The following is a 19,960-nucleotide window of genomic DNA, read 5'->3' on the forward strand; positions in this document are numbered from 1 at the left end:
TGCCATCGGTGTGGTTTCACTTTCACCATCAGGAATTTTCCTCTATGTTTAGCAGGGCTTGGGGTTTGAAAGCAAAACAGCTGATATTTCACACCTACATGTGCTTACAGCTTTCCAAAGTTTGTTACAATAGACTTCATCACCATGTTGCTCTATGTTGAAAATGTGGCAGTGCAGAATTAAGATATGCTTGTTCTGACTACTAATCTGTGATTTGAAATAGTATTTATGAAAAGAATGTCTGACTACAGAAAAATAAGACAAGTGTACCTGGAAAACCAAGGGCAGTCTGTTTATTTGGTTGTTTGGTGATGTTTTCTCAGTTCAAATCACTGTCAGATTTCATTTGTGCTGTTTCAGTGAAACCGCTTCAGTCCCTGATCAATGAGCCATTTAGGGACATTCTGTATATAGAATTGCTATTATGAAGATCCTATTGTATTTCAACAAACCATCTTGCCGTTTGAGATTTATACTGAGCCTGGTTAGCACTTGTTATATAAATAAGGGCTTAGTTTATGTATTGCATCTAAACATCTTTCCAAAGCCTTCATTCTACTGCAACAAATCTAGGTAGATCTGTATTGATTTTCTCTCTACCTGTTTTTGGCAATTATATTTATTTGTGGGATTTGCATCATAATTGCAAATAATAGGATGTTCAAGTGGTCTTACAGCGACAAATGGCAAGAGAGGAATATGGATCCTCTGATACAAAAATCAATGGAATCAAACAGTTGCATGATAAAAGCCATTAGCTTTGCAATACCACAATACACAAACACTCATAATATCAATTTTACCGCTCCAAATTATTGGCTTTTAGAAAGATCTACGTGAGCTATAAACACAACAATAACACTGTTTTTACTTTTTTATTTTTAAGCAATCTGGAACCATTAAAGGTAAGACATTACCTGTAAGCAAAAGTAACATTTATCTACATGACTACCATGGTTTTTGGTACTTCTCTTGTTTATTTTACATTTTTATTACTGACCGATCTTAGTTAATAGTTGTGTTATATTTTACAGCAAGGGTCATTGATAAACCACATAAAATGCGCCTGCACAGCTATTATGTTTGCACAATAGTGTCTAACTCTCTGCCAAGTATACTAATAGGTTGCATACGCACTTTCCCATAAATTTATTATTGAAGCTATCTAGACTTATGCAAGTTAAAGGTTATTCTTAAATGCTGCCAGCAAGGGTCATTCATGAACGTCATGAAATGTGTACCTGCACTGCTGCTATGCACAACTCTGCATTATTGTCCGCTAAGAGCATTGCTCCTCTATTTGCAGGCTTGCGGTTAATACATTAAACCTTACTTACATTAAAGTCTACTTTCATTTTTAGGATCACCCTCATTGATTACAATTAAAAAAAATATACAAAACTGATTGGATTACTGGTCTTATATGGCTTAGATTAATAACTAGACTGAGGCGACATCAGGACTGTCTTTTTTACATATGACACTTTTGTGTGTTTGAATGTTTCTATTACATACAAAGTGCAAAATATTTCCCCAAGTATGCAGCTACCTGGTACAAAGTGTGTTCCATTAAAAGTGTAGGTAATGGATGAGTTTCTGGCATTTCTGAAGATCTGGGGAATTCAAGTCCTTTGGTGGGGAATGAAATATTTATATATTTGCCTCCCTAAATACGCATGTAATGACTTGTTTAAATAAATTTGCACCACTGCAGGTGCCGCCATTTTTGCCCATAAATCTATACTCTTGTCTATAAAAATGGCTTCATCTACGCAAAGTGGGTACATAAAATAGCAAAATCTGCTGATTTTCCCAGAAGCCTCTTATACGATAGTGTAAGATTTGTGTGTTATTAGGTATATTAGATTTTAAGACAAGTTAATAGGGCAATTTAAAGATCAATCTATGTGCTAGGTGTCTTTTCTGTGTCTGAGAATTTTGGTAAAATAACTTAAGACGCTAAACATGTAATTTACTAATATAATGATTAACATTTTTGCAAATAGCAATACAAACAAAATAGTAGCCAATTAAAAAATATGCACCGTTTAACATTTCGGGTCCTTATTAAATTTCAAAATCAACTACTCGAAACCGGTAGCCCTTAATTTATCATTATACAGTGAAAAAACCCTTGATATGGCGCCAATAAATGTACTAAGCTGATAAAGTAATCAGATGCAATGTGATGCTAAAATCTATATAGAATCACAATAAAAAATAAATGGTGATATGGGACAGATGGGCAAGCTGCTGAAAAAAAACAGGTGGCTGCACCCACCCACAAACAAACAGTAAATCCAACTATGTATGCAGCGCTAGAACCTATCTGCCTGGACAATATAAAAAAATCTAGGTCACGGATCATCAAATGTAAAAGTTTAATGTCATACCTTATTGCTAAAAATATACAAATAACCTATTTGTGCTAATACTGACATAAAAAAGGACAAAACTCCACATGAGCTAGATCACAGTGCACTGTGATCTAGTAGGCACAATAGAGAAAATATATAGAAAATAATATAGAATATATCATAACATAACAATGATTAATTAATACACAACAGCGCTACTAAGTAGATGATAATGACAGCTGTCTCGATGTAGCCAAAGTGATGTGAAAACGATATGCATATGAAAAAAAGCCTTCGGAGTAATTCCCACACAAAAATAGCCAATAAATGCCGTGGTTATCAGTTAAACCATGATGGTCAGTCACATGTAGACGAATGGTAGTGTCTTGATATCTGTATACAGCTTATAGAGCGTAGATGGTGTAAAGTCGGAGCTCAGACTTCTTAAATGTTAAATGTCCGGAACCATAAGCAATAGTCCCACTTGTTCCCCAAGATAGTAAATAATGACCCAAACGTGGGCAATAAAAGTTTGAGTACTCACTGACTTCAGCCGTGATATAGTATAGAACTGTCATACATCGCTCCACATACCAGCTTCAAATGTAACTCCGCTGAAGACTCTTCTCCTGAGTCTCGCTAGATGTCCAGTGCTGGTGATAACCATATAATCCTACGGGTTACGCCACCCGATTTGTGAAGGTGGTGTCTGCACTTTCTTGGTCTTAGCAGGTGAAACTTTGTATGTCTGCGAGCGGTGAGCTGAAGAAGACACACTGGCGTTGTCCGCGGTTCACAACTGTGTGTGTGTAACCGACCCGACATACGCTCGAAATCAGTGGTTGAAATGAGCTCCAATTGAATGGAGGAGAGGGGGGGAAGTATGTGGATCAGATCGAGACACTATCCATGTAAATCCAAATGGATGAATGGATAGTAACGGCTCTTAGATGATCCATGGAGATGAAAACCGGCACTATTGGCATAAATAGTATAAAATAATGAATGCAAAAATAGGCAAATGAATAAAAGGAGGACAGCTAGATAGTCAGTCCTGCACGTTTCATTACTGAACGTAACTTCATCAGAGGGAGTATTCAGGTTCATTGGAGGCTCGTGTGAGCCTTATAAGTGCTATCATTTCAATTAACCAATCATAAGTGAATACACATGCAGTACATATTTGACGATACTTGACGCTAATTATCAGCACATATGTATGTAGACACATATGCTCAAAAAAATAGTAAGGTGAGTTTTACCATAGAAGAGCCAAAATCAAACCATCTCATACATTCTATATCCTGACAATGTATCATATGCATGTGATGGCTACAAACATCCAGTTCATTTATCATTGCCTCTCACCGTGGTTGGGTGACTCCAGCAGGCATTTTCATTCCAATGGCACCCTGCCCATATTAAATATTTGGGTGTGTTCATTTCTAAAGCTTTATTGCAACTTTTCGACCTTAGTTTTGGTCCCCTTAGAGCTAGGTTGCGGACTGATCTGAGAGAATGGCGGGGCAAGGCTTTTTCTTGGTTGGGACTAATTAACATAGTTAAGATGAATATCCTCCCTCGCGTTCTCTACCTTCTACAAACGTTACCCATTTACATTCCTGACAAATGGTTCAATGATCTACAGAGACTGTTGAGAGACTTCGTGTGGGGGGGAAAAGGCCCCGTTTTAAACATGATGTCCTTTATAGAAGTAGACATATGGGGGGACTCCAGCTTCCGCACTTTCCTTCCTACTATAATGCTGTCATGCTAGGGAGAATCCTTGAATGGACATATCCCAACTGTAAGAAGCAGTGGACTACTATTGAGGGATCTTTCCTCCCATCTCAGCCCCAATACACTCCTTGGCTGAGCAAATTACCTACAGTCTGATATCCCACTATTGGTCCCACTATTTCAAGGTGGTCTTAACTCCGGACACTCCCATATATCTCTTCTTCCATCTCACCTCTGTCCTCCTTATTTGATAATCCACTATTCCTTCCAGGCCTACAAGTTAGTTCATTTAAGACATGGGTGCGGGCGGGGATCACACGTGTCGGCCAGCTGACCAGTTCATTGGGTGTCCTCCTTTGGCGACATCCAAACTAAATGGGAACTACCACACTCCGGGGTCTGGAGATATCTCCAAATTAAGCACTTTCTATCAGTGGGGCTTCCCCGTACAGACACTGGAAAAGATCCTACTGTCTTTGAATCAATGTGCCCAGCCTCGAATTGCTCTCCACATCTATTATCCAATATCTATAAACTCCTAGTAGAAAACCTGTTTGACTCCTTGCCTAAATTCACCACGGCCTGGGAGCGTGACTTGGTTTGGGGGAAGGGGGGGCTCAAAGGCAGACTGGCCAGCTATCTTTGAGACCACCCATGTATGCTCCGTTAGCCTCTCTATTGTTGAGACCCATTGTAAAGTTCTTTAGAGATGGTATAGGTGTCCAACCCAACCAGCTAAATTTTATCGAGGAGTATCTGATTCCTGTTGGTGATGTCACAACGCACCAGGCACTCTCTTACATGTTTGGTGGGACTGTACAGTTCTCCGTCCTTTTTGGACTCAGGTTATAGAGCTCTGCTGAAATTTTGGGGAATGATGTTCCTGACAATCCAGAGTTACTTCTCCTTAATAAGACCACCACTCCAATCTCTTACTTTAAAAAATCCATCTTAAAATACCTCATTCCTGCGGCAAAAGCAATGTTACCAATTCACTGGAAATCACCACCCCTCCCCTGTCCATTCGAGATTGGTTTCAATGTTTAGACTTCTATAGATCAATGGATGAATTAGTTTTATCACCAACAGACAAATTTTCTGACTGTTCGCTATGTGGTGTCTTTGGCTTGACTTTCAGGTCTCCGAAAAATATGCCTCCCTGTTCTCGCCCCTCCTACCAGCAGCAATCCGAGTTAATTCTCATTTCCCCGTCTTTCTTTCCTCAGTCTCTCAGGATGCCATACATCTCCACTTTCCCCGATCCTCATCTCCCCAGCCCGTCTCTGTCCCTGTTCTCCTTCCCCATCTGTTCCTTTTCTTTTTCAGTTCCTCTCCTTTCTTCTTTTCTTATAACAGATTGTAATTAGTTTTGACTTTTTATGTCACTGCAAAGCTACCTTATACTTGGTGGTTTGGTTATTATTTTCTATTTGTTTGTATTTCATTGTCAATACCGCCTTTGAAAAACTCAATAAAAAATAATTACATAAAAAAAAAATAAGCACTGTTAACATCATAGTGAAAATCCCAAGTTGATGTATGAGTATTTCACAAACATATTATAAGTGCTAATGATATTTAGAAAAAGTATGTAGCACCTAACATTGTTGTTCCTGAACCATACTAGCTAATTAGAGGAAAGATGAGTGTGGCTTTTCCGATGACCTATAAAATAAGCCTCATCGTTCATTACCTTCCAGTAACTTCCTGCTCTCTGGTGAACATGCTCAGTATGACCATGCACACATAGATTTGGCTGCACCTCCAGATATGCCTTCAAGTCCCGAAGGCCTGCTTTAAAGATATGTGCTGATGATGTTGGTGACAGCACCAACATGCATTTCTACTGTGTTAGAAATAAAACCCATTAAGCATTTTGTTTTTTGTTGCCTCACTTCCTGCATATGAGTGATCAGCACTAGTACTATACCCTGAGCTGGTTACCAATGAGACAGGTGGACAATGAACATGGTACCAGGATGCCATGGCAGAAAGGGCACACTGAAACAGATAGTAACGCAATACTGCCTAATAGGAGGAAAATACTTATTTGGGGAATAGAGATATGGCTGTCATCATCATCATCATCAAGTTGATGATGTTGACTTGTGTATCTTTACTGCAGATGCATCTATATGTTTTCGAGCACAGCTTTATGTGCATGCTTTCATACACTGTATTTTGTATTTAAATATGCAAGGAAAATAGCAATTTTGCAGCTGTAGGTTTACATCTACGCACTGGCTGCAAAATTGCATGCAACTCTAAATTAAGCCCATAGACTTTGTCTGATATTCCTTTACTTGAAAATAATAAGGTTTATAGCATTAAATGTTGACAGTAAAATCTTTGTTCATGCAATGTTAATTTGTATTGTTTTTTTATGGTTTATCACTTAGATGTACACCTTTATTTGTAAGTTCATTTAAGCCACAAAAAGTCAATGCACCAAACTGGGTTTGGATTTATCTGTCTACAAAAGTTGTCCAACAGTTTATTCCTTCTACTCACTGAGGAAAGAAACCTCCACTATCTCTATTGGTCATAAGTGTGTGGTCCCTAACTGTAGACAAAAATATGGCAATGACCACAGCCTTTGAAGGCATAGTTTGTTTCAGCATTCCATAGATTATCAGATTTCCACTTTTAATATACAAATGGTAGAGGTGTACCTTCAGTATTTCTGTATTTTTAGCTTGGTGGAAAGGGGTGAAAATAGGTGGAAGGGGGTGAAAAATGCACATCCTGATTTAGAGTTGTGAGGGGGTGCAGCTTTTCCAAACTCTAAATTGCAGAGTAAAAATAAAGCTCACCAGTATGTTTGTGCAGCATGCAAGAACATGCAGTATTTACCCTGCATCCAAACAAAACATTTGCATTTGCACCCTCTGCAGTGCCATAATGTACACTGCCAACCAGGTACTTGACTGTATATGATACAGTGACATGATCTGTATTGTACACTAAACACACCTGCTCTGTATACGCTACTCCCCCAAACAAATTAAGCCACATCCATTATGACTGAGAAACAACTCTATGCTTTTATTTTTATTTTCATCTTTCACTCTTTTTAGTAAGTAATCGAGACCTTTAGGAATTACCAATATCTAAATTTTTTTTTTCATTACTAATAGATTTAACGCAAACTGGATCTGTTATTAAGTTAAATAGTGTTATTATGTCAACATGGAACTATTAGTAATGCCTTGCATAGGATAACTGATTCAGCTCCCCCATGCAAATACAAAGGAAGGCCCTGGTGGCATCACTCAAGTTTCCTCTTAAAATTCTGAAGTGCTTAGGTGCATCTTCCTTAATCAGACAACTGATTTAAAAGATGTTTATAGCGGATGGGTGGGCGTGAGAGCAGGAACTGAACCGAATGGTTCCTGGCCACATTATTGGACCAACAGGGTATAATTGACAGTAGGGTACAGTGATAGTGATGCAATATTGTAAGAAAGGTATAGTGTAAGTACTGTTTTCATAACATCACTATAGAGCTACAGATAATGCTCACCTCTCCAGCTACAAATGACCCTACAATGGTATGATCACTGAATTTAAAAGTTTGATGTTAGAGGTTGGATGATGTGCATGCAGGTCATGATGCAGCAATTGCTAACTTTGAGAAACTTGGTTCTAGTTCACAGGTACATGTATACTGGCAAATAATGGGTGTCATTAGGTTATAGCTACAATTAACACTTGTAGTCTAAAATATCCTACATGCAGGAAATTTTAATAGCTGGAGTCAAGAATTCATCATTAAACCTTGACAGTTCAATTGTAATCTCTTAATACTTTGTTATAACAGTTAAATCGCCATTCCTAGATATTTCCACAAATCTCCAATTTATAAAAACTCCAGTATGTTCACATTTAATTACATATATAGTTGTCAGAAGTGAGAGCTCAGTAAATCAACTTCCTAGTGATGCTTGATGGTGATGATGACATGATAGATAGATGATAGCTGGTTATCTATTATTTTTATGTACATCTTCAGGTTTTGAAACACAATATAAAGAAGCAGAAGCAGGTCCGCTTTAAGTCATTAAATCAAATACCACATTAGACACCTACCATTCCCAATTTCAGACTATATCAAGTTTGCTTAAGAGAGACAAATTGTTTTTATTTAAATTGTCACTGGTACATATAATACTATTTGATAGTTTCCTAGATTATAAGATTTTGGGTAGACAAGATGAGAGCTCTGTGAATACTCAGATAGGTAGAGATTAGTAGGGATTATGGTATACATAGAAGGTTTATCTAATATTAAGTCTATTGTTAAACTTTGGGTGTGGATTCTGTTTTAGGACTTGGGCTACTGCAGGCCTGTCCAACCTGTGGCCCTCCAGGTGTTGTGAAACTACAAGCCCCAGCACGCTTTGCCGGTAGACAACCAACTGATAGCTGGAAGGGCATCCCGGGACTTGTAGTTTCACAACACCTGGAGGGCCACAGGTTGGACAGGCCTGGGCTACTGCAACGTAACAAGCAGCAAAGCTTCCAGAGTGCAGTGCCATCTCTTCTGCAGCATGATTGCTTAGTAACACAAGTATTAAGTTTGGTGTTTTGGAGACTATTAAATTAAAGTGAAGCATATTATTATTATTATTTTTGTTCTTGGTCAGTAGACTTTAGGAAAAAATTGTTAGTTAAAGCAATAATTAATTTGTAGGAATCCCCCTTTTTGAATAAATATGTTGTTTTTTTAGGGTACATATAATTTGGGTTCAAAGATTATATGGTCTCTATTCATTACCACCAACATTTGGACCCAGACATATGGGTAACTGTCAGGCCGGAAGAGCCGCTGAACACTGAAGACACCAACCGGTATTAACACCACTGAACTAGGAGTTGCGGAATCTATCATACCCATGGTGTTCACCAGGGACCCCCGCAAGGAGTTGTGTGCTTTGCTGCAAGAGGTACGCAGGTCGCAGTACACCTAGACAGCTACCAGTGTGATGAAGGAAGGGTCAGAACGGTCCGGATCAAACCAGCGGAGATAGGCGGTACCACAGAGAAATCCAAAGAGAAGTCAAACAGGCCGAGGTCAAGGGTCATGAGCAATCCAGAGAATAGTCAGCAAGCCGGGATCAATACAAAAGTAGAAAACACGAACCAGGAGGGAAGTCAATGGATGCCGGATCAGATCCAAATATGCACAGGAATAAGGAAAGCTGAAGAACAATAAGTATCAGGGAGATCAGGGAGACCTGATACTAAACAGAGGCTGCAGCAGGCTGGTAGGAGAAGAGGATGGGCGGGCAGAAACGCAGAGCAAGAGCATCAGGACGAGGCAGCGTGCATGCATCTGACACAGCCAGGACGGCCGGGGACACTGCGTGCCTGTTGTCTAGCAACAGGACGCCCCTGGCCTGTTCTGTCAGGTGACCGTCCCCGCAACGTGGAGAAACAGCGGGGACGGCGCCTGGCAGTACCAGTCTGTATTGACTCTGTTCAGTTGAGCTCCGAATTAGTGGAAAACATATTAAGCACTATGTGAGCCCCTCTGGAAAGGAATTATCCACACACCTGAGCATCATAGAAGAAGAGGATTACAGGCATTTTGGTTACCCTCACATCTACCTGGGCAGCCCTGCCCTACAGTTAGACTAAATGGCAGAACGAACAGAAATTGTTTAGCCACATCCACGATGGAGCAACCTCCACAAGGTTCCTTGAAGCCTGGGTTCTTAGTGGGAAATGCCCGATCATAGAAGGCACTGTACTGCTGTACAGCCTCCTTCTGTAATAAAGCGGGAGGGCTGGCCAAGAAAGGTTTCCTATACACAGAGAAACATCTGATGAACAAAACACACTCTTCTTCATCAGTTCAATTAGAGAACATAGGCTGTGAGTAACTTTTATAAAATGTACCTTCTGGTCATGTAGGGTGCTGGGAAACCGACCGTTATAGTTAGAATAACGTGAACATCATAGTCATTTTGAGCCACACCTGCAGTGATAGCTGGCCAGTTGCCTAATAGAGGCTAATGTACAGCATCATGTGTGGTCTGCATAACGGTGACAGTTTTTACGGTAGCACTCCGCAAAGGATTCGGACAGTAAATTATGCCCTAATGTGTAGTTATGTCACTGGAAGCGCATCCGTCCATCGTTTACCACTTACAGGGTTCTCTTCTCACTATAACCCATATCTGGGCACACAAGTCTTTCCTATGGCTGAGATGGTAAACTGACTCCATCAATGAGATAGTGGGTAGAAAACATTACCTATTGCTACATCATATCACCAATATCATTGAGTTTCAAATCTCAGCAAAAAAAGTTACCCCCCTGTCAATCTTGATCACTCCACAGTTTGATGCTGTGGGGAGGGTTATTTCAAACTCTATGGCTCCTTATAGATGATTTCCCCTGGCAACCATAGAAAACATTTACAACACCAGATAGCTTATGGGAAAGCGAGAGATAGAATAAGGTTTTGATTGCATTTAGAAAAGTCAGTATTTGGGCAGGTTAAGCACTGTTATTATTTGTAATATGAAGGTAGACACCCTTGTTAAATGTATTATCAATGAACTTAATTTTTAAAGTCAATGTATATTCAATATTATTTGTTTGCAGCTTTGTATTGTAGAAATCACTTTTGAATTGCTAGAGTAGATCCTGTGTTCAACGTCTGACAATGGTTAACTTGCATAGCTAATGGAATAGTAGCCTGCAGGATCTAGTTTTATATGGAACATAATCAGCCATTGTGATTGCTATTCAAAAGCAATAGCGTAAGCTTTGTACAGCAACATATAATTCACCGAGACAAAGGCTTATGAAGGAATCCTCTGCAGACTACACTAATGCTTTGCAATCTGAATTCCCACTTTGTGTACTTCTTAGTTAGAGTGTGGTCTAAAAGTAATATTATGTATGCTGCTGTACCGCTCAAGAACATTCACTTTGCATAGAAATATGTTCATAATAAATAAATAATATAAAATATTTTAAATACCTTATTTTTCAACAGTTAGCAAATTCATTTTATAGAAGATTCTGTAAAATTATCAAAAGAAGATTCTGTAAAATTATCAAAATGTTTATTACAATACTGTTTTGCAGTGCTTAAAACATCATGTCCCAGACTGACTCTCCTTTAGTTATGTGGCCAGAGGTTTGGGCTATCTGCCCTTTCCACAAATCCAGGCCTTTCTATCAATTCTGGCATTCATTTATTATTTTTTAAAAATTAACGGAGAACTTAACTCTCAAATTAAAAATGTAATTTATCATAAAGCATAAGAATAAAAAAAAAACATACTGGTAGGTTAATTGGCTGCTATCAAATTGACCATAATATCTGTGTGTGTCTGTCTGTGTGTGTGTATCTGTGTATGTTAGTGAATTTAGATTGTAAGCCCCCATGGGGCAGTGACTGATGTGAATGAGTTCTCTGTACAGCGCTGCGGAATTAGTGGCGCTATATAAATAAATGGTGATGATGATGATAAGATATGCCCCATTCACCACCGCTCTACAAGGCACAGCAGTGGTAAATGGGTGTTGATAGCAACGGGGAGGTGTCTCCATGAAGAGGAAGGTTGTTGGGCTGCTTAGAAGAGCTAGACACAACCCTAACATGACACGGTCACACCGCCTTTTCAGACATGATTTAGTGCCTCCCTGACTTTTCATGGCTGCTTTGTTAAGTAGTAAAGTGTGGGTAAGTATATTTTCTACCTGCATGAAATACAGGAAAAGAGACTCTCTTATCTTAAAAGATGCCGAAAAGGTTGCTAACGTAGAAAGATAGAAAAACATGTCCATTTTTTCTCTTAAAACTTTCAGTGATATTACCGGCCATTTCAATTAATACTGAGCACTGCAAACCAATCACAAATGGGCAAATTTACAAAGTATTTAGTTATTGCAAGATTTGCACTAAACTATGGCAACCAACCAGACACTTGTTTTGTTTCATAACATGCACAACAGACAGATCAAAGCTAACTTCTGACAAGGTGCTGTAGTGCAATGCAAATGTTCCACTTAATTGCAATGTTGGTAAACAAGTCTGAATATTCAGTACCTTCCAGTGCTGCTAGAGATAAGCGCTGCCTTCCATAACAGATTTTTTAATTTTGCCAGTAAAGGAAAAGGACATATATTATAGAGAGAGAGAGATCCCATGTGTTCATATCCAGTACAGTCTTTAATTGATCTGTAAGTACATTTTTGTCAGAAATTGAAGATCAAATAGCCATATTTGAAATATGTAACCATACTAATAATGACTTATTTGTCTCCTTGCAGCCAGCTTGGTTCTAGTTGAAGCTGATTTGCCTAAAGATTGTGAAGATGCTGAAACCATTTTCAAAGGCCCTGGAACTGCTGTGCAGGTGGTTTCTGAAGAAGAGATTGTAACACCCTCATAAAGCGCATGGTTCAATAAATCATTTCAATTTGTTCTCTATAGTTACAATTCCTGTTCAATTAATATTGTTTGATTACTTTGATCTAAGTGCCAAATTCCTGTTTGTACCCAAACCGAATTCAGTGCCCAAACCGAATGCTTGTAATTTATGCTTACATATCCTTCAAAGATATAAAACAGTTATATAACTTCATGCATTTGATTATAATAAAATAGATTCGATTTTAATAATGTGAAAGTAAAAACTGGTCTGAGAAGTTAGTGTGTCGCAACTCACTTTACATGGCTAAGGACTCCACTCGGACTTTTAAATGTCTAATTGTAGGGTAAATATGAAGCCAGGAATTAATGTAAAACCAGAAGCATTTTGCTTCACATAACATAATATTTTCAAAGTGGTCAAACGTCAAAACACATCTTAAATTCTGCCATGTTTTGATACAGATTGACATATTTTTTTCTCCATGTGTTAGAGAATAAAGTGGTTAAAAAAAACATTAAATCAGACACACTAGCACTATTTCTATAGTTTATCAATACAATTTCCAGACACAATGGGGCATATTCAATTAGCTTTCGGATTCGCGGTAACGCGCGTTACCGCAAAAAGTGCGCATTCTTGCAGGTATTACGATACCGCATTAACGCGGATTTTCGTTCGCAACTCTATGGGCTGCGAACGAAAATCCACGTTATTGCGGTAACGTGTATTACGTTTTGCGGCTGTTCCGGCGCGTTACCGCGAATCCGAAAGCTAATTGAAAATGCCCCAATAAATTTAATGTTTGGCAACAAACTGTAAACATACAATATTTTGTCAGTTAATAATATATTTTGACAACATTCTACTAAATTATTATCACTTTTCTCCCAGAATGTATTTTTAATTTTTAATTTTTATGCTATCATACAGTCATTGGTTCTTTCTGTAAAGTGACTTATAGTTCAATGCTAGTGATTGCTCCGAAGTTCACAATAGAGAAGCAAAACCTTAAAATGTAGAGATATTATTATTATGTGCTCAAATACTTAATGGAAAATGTATATTCGAATTTAAAATAAACAAACTGAAAAGGTAAAAAATAGTTTTTTGTCACAGTCAAGTGCACTAATCACATATGAATCCCAAACAACATGCACGTGTAATATTGTAATACCAGTACATGCATCCTAATGACTATAACATGTTATTGCATATAATATTGTAAGGTAACTTCCTTATTCTTATTTTCTCAGGCATACGCTGAGTGTTGTGTTCGTCAAACAAATGGAAAGTACTATATCCAAAAGATTCCTGTAGTACATCTTTATGTCTTGTCATTGGCTTAACCTTGTAGCATACAGTACAGTTCATACTAAAATACTAAATTTGCTAATGTATGAAATAGAAATAGATGGTGCTATTTGTTCACATGTTGTCATTTTACTTAAACAGAATTATATATACAACACCATGATCAAGATTGCTTTTAATTTGGCTTCTATACTTTGGCCCGATGAGCAGACATTCTCCTTCTCACTTCATAATAGAGAATGGTCTATATACTGTTTCCTCCCAAGTATCTGAATTTGGCTGAGGTGACTATAGTTGCCTGAAGCCAGGAGCATCTTTTATCTGAATTCTGCTGCTGCAACTGACTCAATCTGCCTAGTCCAATTCAGTAGAGCTGGACAGAACACTAATCTGCTTTATTGAATCTGCCTGGAAGAACTTTGATGGTGAGACATGTTTGTGTACCCTGTGTACATACATCAGTAACAAGGGGCCTCATTCATTAAGGATCTTAAATGAAGAGGTATCTAATTTCAGTCTCCTGGACAAAACCATGTTACAATGCAAGGGGTGCAAACTAGTTTTCTGTTTTGCACATAAGTTAAATACTGACTGTTTTTCATGTAGCACACAAATACTTGATAGCTTATTTGTACACTGAAATTTAAAGTTCATATTTGTGTGCTACATGAAAAAACAGTCAGTATTAACATATGTGCAAAACAGAAAACTAATTTGCACCCCTTGCATTGTAACATGGTTTTGTCCAGAAGACTGAAATAAGATACCTCTTCATTTAAGATCCTTAATGAATCAGGTCCCAGGTTCTTAGTGTATTATGACTAATGCAAATTATCACTAATTCTTTTATAAATAGTAGTCATGTTTTCTTTATTTTACTCCAAAGGTTGTGCATCTTCGGTATGTTTTCTTTTTTATTTGCAGTCATGCAAAATACCAAACTGATAGGTCAATTAGGAGGAATAGATGGGGATAAAAATGTAAGAGGAATAAGGGTTAGATTGGGGTTTAAATAAGGAATGGGGCAGAGGAGACAAGGTGTATATGTCATTGCTGTTGCCAAATCAGTTATGTCTTTGGTCACTACGGAAAGAAAACTGTCCTGGCTCTGTCTTCAGCAGAGAGCATAATGCTACAGAAAAACACCAGGCTACATGCATCTGCTCCAAGCTAACGGCTAACCACAAGAATGCCCATGAAACATGAAAGTGAAAGCCTTCTCCAAAACCAGAAGAGAAATGAGGTCCAGTTAAGATAAATGGTGAAGAACAGTTATGGTTGACAGCAGCTGCTTGTTGTAAGAATTCTACAGTGACTGGTTCATGCTTCATGTCTTCCCCTTCCGCTGTCTCTCTTTGTATCAACCGTGAAGTATCACTGGTAGCTGTACAGAAATGTCAGGCTCCAATTACTTTTTATTATTTTATAATGCTGCTGCCTTACAACAGCCACACACGATTTCCCCGACAGTAACTACAACTGTTATTCTGATATCTTATACTAGAAGGTCTCCGGCGCTAATAGGCAATGCAACAGACAGGTAAATATAGATAGGACATCAAGTGCAGCAAATCAAATAGAGGAAGTGCAAATCCTCTAAAGAACATAGATAGATAAAGAGAAATAGATTGCGCATAAGATGACCTAGTATAGATAAATATTGTAATATGGTAAAATCAACCAAAAAGGCAATAGTAGGTATAAACTAGTATTTACTTCATATAACAAACAGTTAAAAAGTACCAATATTACACATGAACTAGTGCACAGGCTCAGTGACCTATATAGGAAAAAATTCCACAGATATATCTTTATATTCCACGGAACTCTCGATGTTTCCAAAAATGTCTTCAGACAATAAAGTGAAAGTTCTTAGTAACGATATGTATACAGAGGCTCCGTGATGTCGAATTCAAACCAAAGGCTTCAGATGACAATTTGCCACGTAATGAATAAAGCGGTAGAGGTGGTTGAGTATACACCTCACTAATATTGGTTATATCGCATTCATATGGCAGCGGTGAAATACAAGTATATGTGGCTTGTCCGCCGTCCGTATATTAATGTAGCCAATATAGAATAAGTCCAACCATAGATAAATAAATCGGGCTTACCCGCCTCGGCAATATGAATTGAAGATGTAGGTCCGCCGTCTCAGCGGCTAATCAGTCCAAATGGAAACTTGAATCTTGGTGCGCACCAATAAATCCGTCCGGACAAACACAAATTGTGTGGAAAAGGTTCCTTGAGAGAACAAAGAGTCTTCACAATAAATGAGGCCAGAGAGAAAGAGTGTAAATACTCCGTGGAGCCAGCAATACCTTGCGACGCGTTTCGTCTGTCAGGGCAGACTTTATCAAGCAATAAAATTAAACTCCCAGCCTCCCCAGCAGCAACGTGTGTGGTGATTCACCACACACACGTGGATGTTAGTGTCCAGGGGTGATGATGTCATCACCCCTGGCGGTTATCCCCACTGTGTGAGTGCTAACTTGAGTCGGCACACACAGTGGGGCCCATTGGCGCATGCGCAGTTACAGTGTGGCCAAGCACGTGCCGATATCGGCCACTGTATGTACTGTGCATGTGCAGTTGTACTATGTTCATGTGCGCGCACACACATCAGCTCCCCCCTTCACAGTCCCACTCCCCAGTAAAAATTACCTGTCCCTAGATGTGGTGGTGAGCTAAAAAAAATAAATGAAGAGAGAGGCAGAGGGAGAGACCCCGATAATTTTCAACTCTCTCTTCCTCTCCCTACCAACTATGGAGGAGATAACAAAAACCTCTTGTGTTCTTGGCGCACAACAGGAAAAAGACTCCTAGAGGGGGAAACCATAGTGGGAAAAACACCCTTTTCCCGAGGGTGTGGAGAGCAGGAGAGAAGAAAAAAGAATGGAGAAAAAAAGAGAACAGGCACAAAGGAATAAAAACAAAAACAAAGACATTCATGTTCACTAATTATCCCATGCACCTGGGTGTGTTCTCACTTCCCCTATGAATACCTGTCTCCCCCAGCATTCATAGCTGGTTATTGATGTTCACTCTGTGGTCACTTCCTCCTGCTGTGCTCCTGGGTTTATGCTTCTTGAGATCTCTACTTACATTCTGCTGACCTGTTTCATCTGTGAACCTGGTATTTACCTCTGCATTTTCCTGTTCTTGCTGCCTGGAATCTTTCCACCCCCTGTTTACCTGCAACTGCTGTATACCTGGTAATTACTGCAAGCTCATTATTACATCATCTGTTCAGACTCTTCAGCAATAAACTTGAATGATTTTTCACCTTATTCATGGCTCCTTAGCTTTATTCCTGCATTGATTCGTGACAATGACTGAGAGCCAGGCCTTATCACCCAACATCAGTGGCTGACCTCACTCATGCTCTTGTGGCTGAATGGATGCCTTCCCAGAAGAGTGGAGGCTGTTATGGCAGCAAAAGGGGTACCAATGCTATATTAATGTCCTTGGTTTTAGAATGAGCTCAACAAGCACATGTGAATGTGATGTTCGGATGGCCACATACTTATGGCCATGTAGCGTACTTCTACTGAATCTTTAGCGCTAAAATTAATAAAAGATAAAACAATTACTGAAAAAGGTATCAATTGCCACAAATTAATGGAGGTAGTGTTGAGCCTCCACTATATATAACAAACAAAGAAAAAAAGAAGAATGCACAAATGATACCTAAATGCATAAAATAAATATACTTTATTAACACATCTAAATCACTGTATTAAAACAATCCACATGTATATATATATATAATGCTGCAATATAGGCAACAAAATCCTAGACCACATCAAGAGAAATAGTGTTGCAATAGTGACCAACCAGGAATTTGCGTCTTTAGTGTTTATATCAAACAAAAGGTTTATAAATCATGGAATATATATCGTCCAGTACAGCCAATCATGTAAAGTGAGGATATAAAAGTAATCAGCAGCCAGTGGTTATTCTTCCAAAATATAAAGTCCGAACACCTCCAGAGACTCGACTGTAAGCGCAGCCGACAATATGAATGAATAGTGTCCCAAAAAACACTCACCTGCCTCGGGATAGAAAGAATCAAACATGCCTCTTTACCGCATCAGCGGCTCTTGATGAAAGTTCCTTTCGTGGTGCGCACCAGCTTCTCAATCCAGACCGATAATAGAGCTTATATGAGTAGTTCCTCTTAAAGGCAATGCATAAATGGTAACTCTGTATCAGAGTATTGCTAACATTAAGATCCCCACGTTCAATAATTAGCGGTTGGTAAGTACACTAAGCAAAACTGTGATTGCTGTGACGCGTTTCGTCTGCCTCCTGCGGACTCTCTGTATTATATATATATATATATATATATATATATATATACATATATACATATATATGTGGATTGTTTTAATACGCGGCCATTTAGATGTGTTAATAAAGTATATTTATTTTTTGCATTTATTTATCATTTGCGCATTCTTTTTTTCTATGTAGTGTACTTGTTGAGTATATGGGTGCCACTTGACATGAATGAGGTGGATGAGGGACAACCTGTCTAAGTGTTGAAGTCTGGGTACGATCCCAGGAGTGGCTGCTGCCTACAGGACCGTATTGGTGCCAAGATCCTGCCTATTTATTTCACCTCATGCTCCATTTGCATGCTGCCAACCTCATCCATAGTGTCCTTAAATAGCTTGTGAGCAATGGAGTGGTGAGTCCTCTGGGAGTCTTGGTCAGTAGCGTAAAACAACAGTTCATATTCAGTGGGACATTTGAAACAGCCATCCAATTGAATATGGCATTGTTTCGGGTTTTTTAGTACTAACACACTTGAGTTTTATAAAAAAAGGGTCTAGGAAGAGTTGAGAAAAATTGCAGAAGGGGAAAGGAAAAAAGGGTGTTTTGTCATATAGGTGCACTGCAAATAGATGTTAAGAAAGGATTATACACTAGAGTGTTCATGAGAGTTGAAATAGCTTAAATGGCTGGGGGAGGAATGTAATTTAACAGTAAACATGCCAACCAGGTCATATAGGGAAAAAAAGTGACTGATGAGTACCTTACTACACCTGTCATTAACTCCTATCTTGTAAGTTATTTTTAATAACAGATTGCACCATTGAATTTGGTGAATTTGTTTTGGAATTTGGACACAGGGAGAAGAAGAAGAATTTATTTCAGGTTGGGTGAAATGTTGATAAAAATTACATTATAAATAAGATCCCCTGACTTCTGAACAAATTTTCTGACTATTGGGACATTCCCATCCGCACCAGAAATTTCTTTCACTCTTATAACAAATATATCCTAACCACACATATATCTAATTACTTTATGATTAAATACTTATTTCAGTAGGAGGTGCTACCTCTGATTACCCTATGTCAATTTATATTACAAACAGAAAAAAGAAAGGAAAGTGCTTATCTTGTGTTAGGTGCTGCTGTTTTGCCCATGAACATTACACTTCGCCTGCAGAAGTTAATCTCCATCCCTGATTAGTGCTTGCACCTGTTCCACTGCTTTATATACCTGCCTAAGTCAGTGTTCCTTGCAGTTCATCATTGTTCCTTGATGCTGCTGTTTGTCAGATGTTCTTGTGAATAACCTGCTCCAGTTTGCTACTTTGGTTTCACCTTTGCCTGTAACCTGACATTCCTGATTGCTTCTCGGATTGACCCTTTGTCTGAGACCCCGACTATGCATATTGCTGCCTGGATTGACCTTTTTTGCCTGTGACCCAGACTACGCATATCACTGCCTGGACCGACCCTTTACCTGCTATTGGACTCTGCCGTCTGTCTGCTCCATTGGACTTACCTAGGTCCTGCCTGTTATCCAGCCTCAGATTCCACTGTTTTCACCTTTGGACTCACCTGTGCTCACTGTGTCCCATCATCCATATTTGCTCTGCTTGTTCTGTGTAGCTATAGACTGTACCACTAATCTTTCCCTGCATCCGTGGCTCAAACCTGGTTGACCTACTTTGTACTGAGGTTAACCCTTCTTATAAACATTAATAAACAATGACAATTATCAAGATCCATTCCTGTAGATTATTGTATTAAAAAAACAGTGAAGTAAAAGTTAAAACAATATTTAGAATATTTGCAAAAGAAATCAGACATGATAACTGTTAACGTTTGACTATGTGGTTATGAGTCCAATGCAAAT

At 38.7% G+C, this 19,960-nt stretch overlaps 1 protein-coding gene across 3 annotated transcripts in view; it reads left to right on the forward strand.

Annotated features, from left to right (window-relative positions):
• Window positions 1–13,595, forward strand: part of TTC29 (tetratricopeptide repeat domain 29) — a 199,059-nt gene extending 185,464 nt beyond the window's left edge. For all 3 annotated transcript variants that reach the window (XM_075199007.1, XM_075199026.1, XM_075199016.1), the window contains one exon: window positions 12,390–13,595. In XM_075199007.1, coding sequence (XP_075055108.1) covers window positions 12,390–12,511 — 122 coding nt within the window. In that variant the 3' untranslated portion in view covers window positions 12,512–13,595. The remainder of the gene's footprint in view (window positions 1–12,389) is intronic.
• The last annotated feature ends 6,365 nt before the right edge of the window (window positions 13,596–19,960 follow it).

The sequence above is a fragment of the Mixophyes fleayi genome, chromosome 1, assembly GCF_038048845.1.
Source record: "Mixophyes fleayi isolate aMixFle1 chromosome 1, aMixFle1.hap1, whole genome shotgun sequence".
Lineage (NCBI taxonomy): Eukaryota > Metazoa > Chordata > Amphibia > Anura > Limnodynastidae > Mixophyes > Mixophyes fleayi.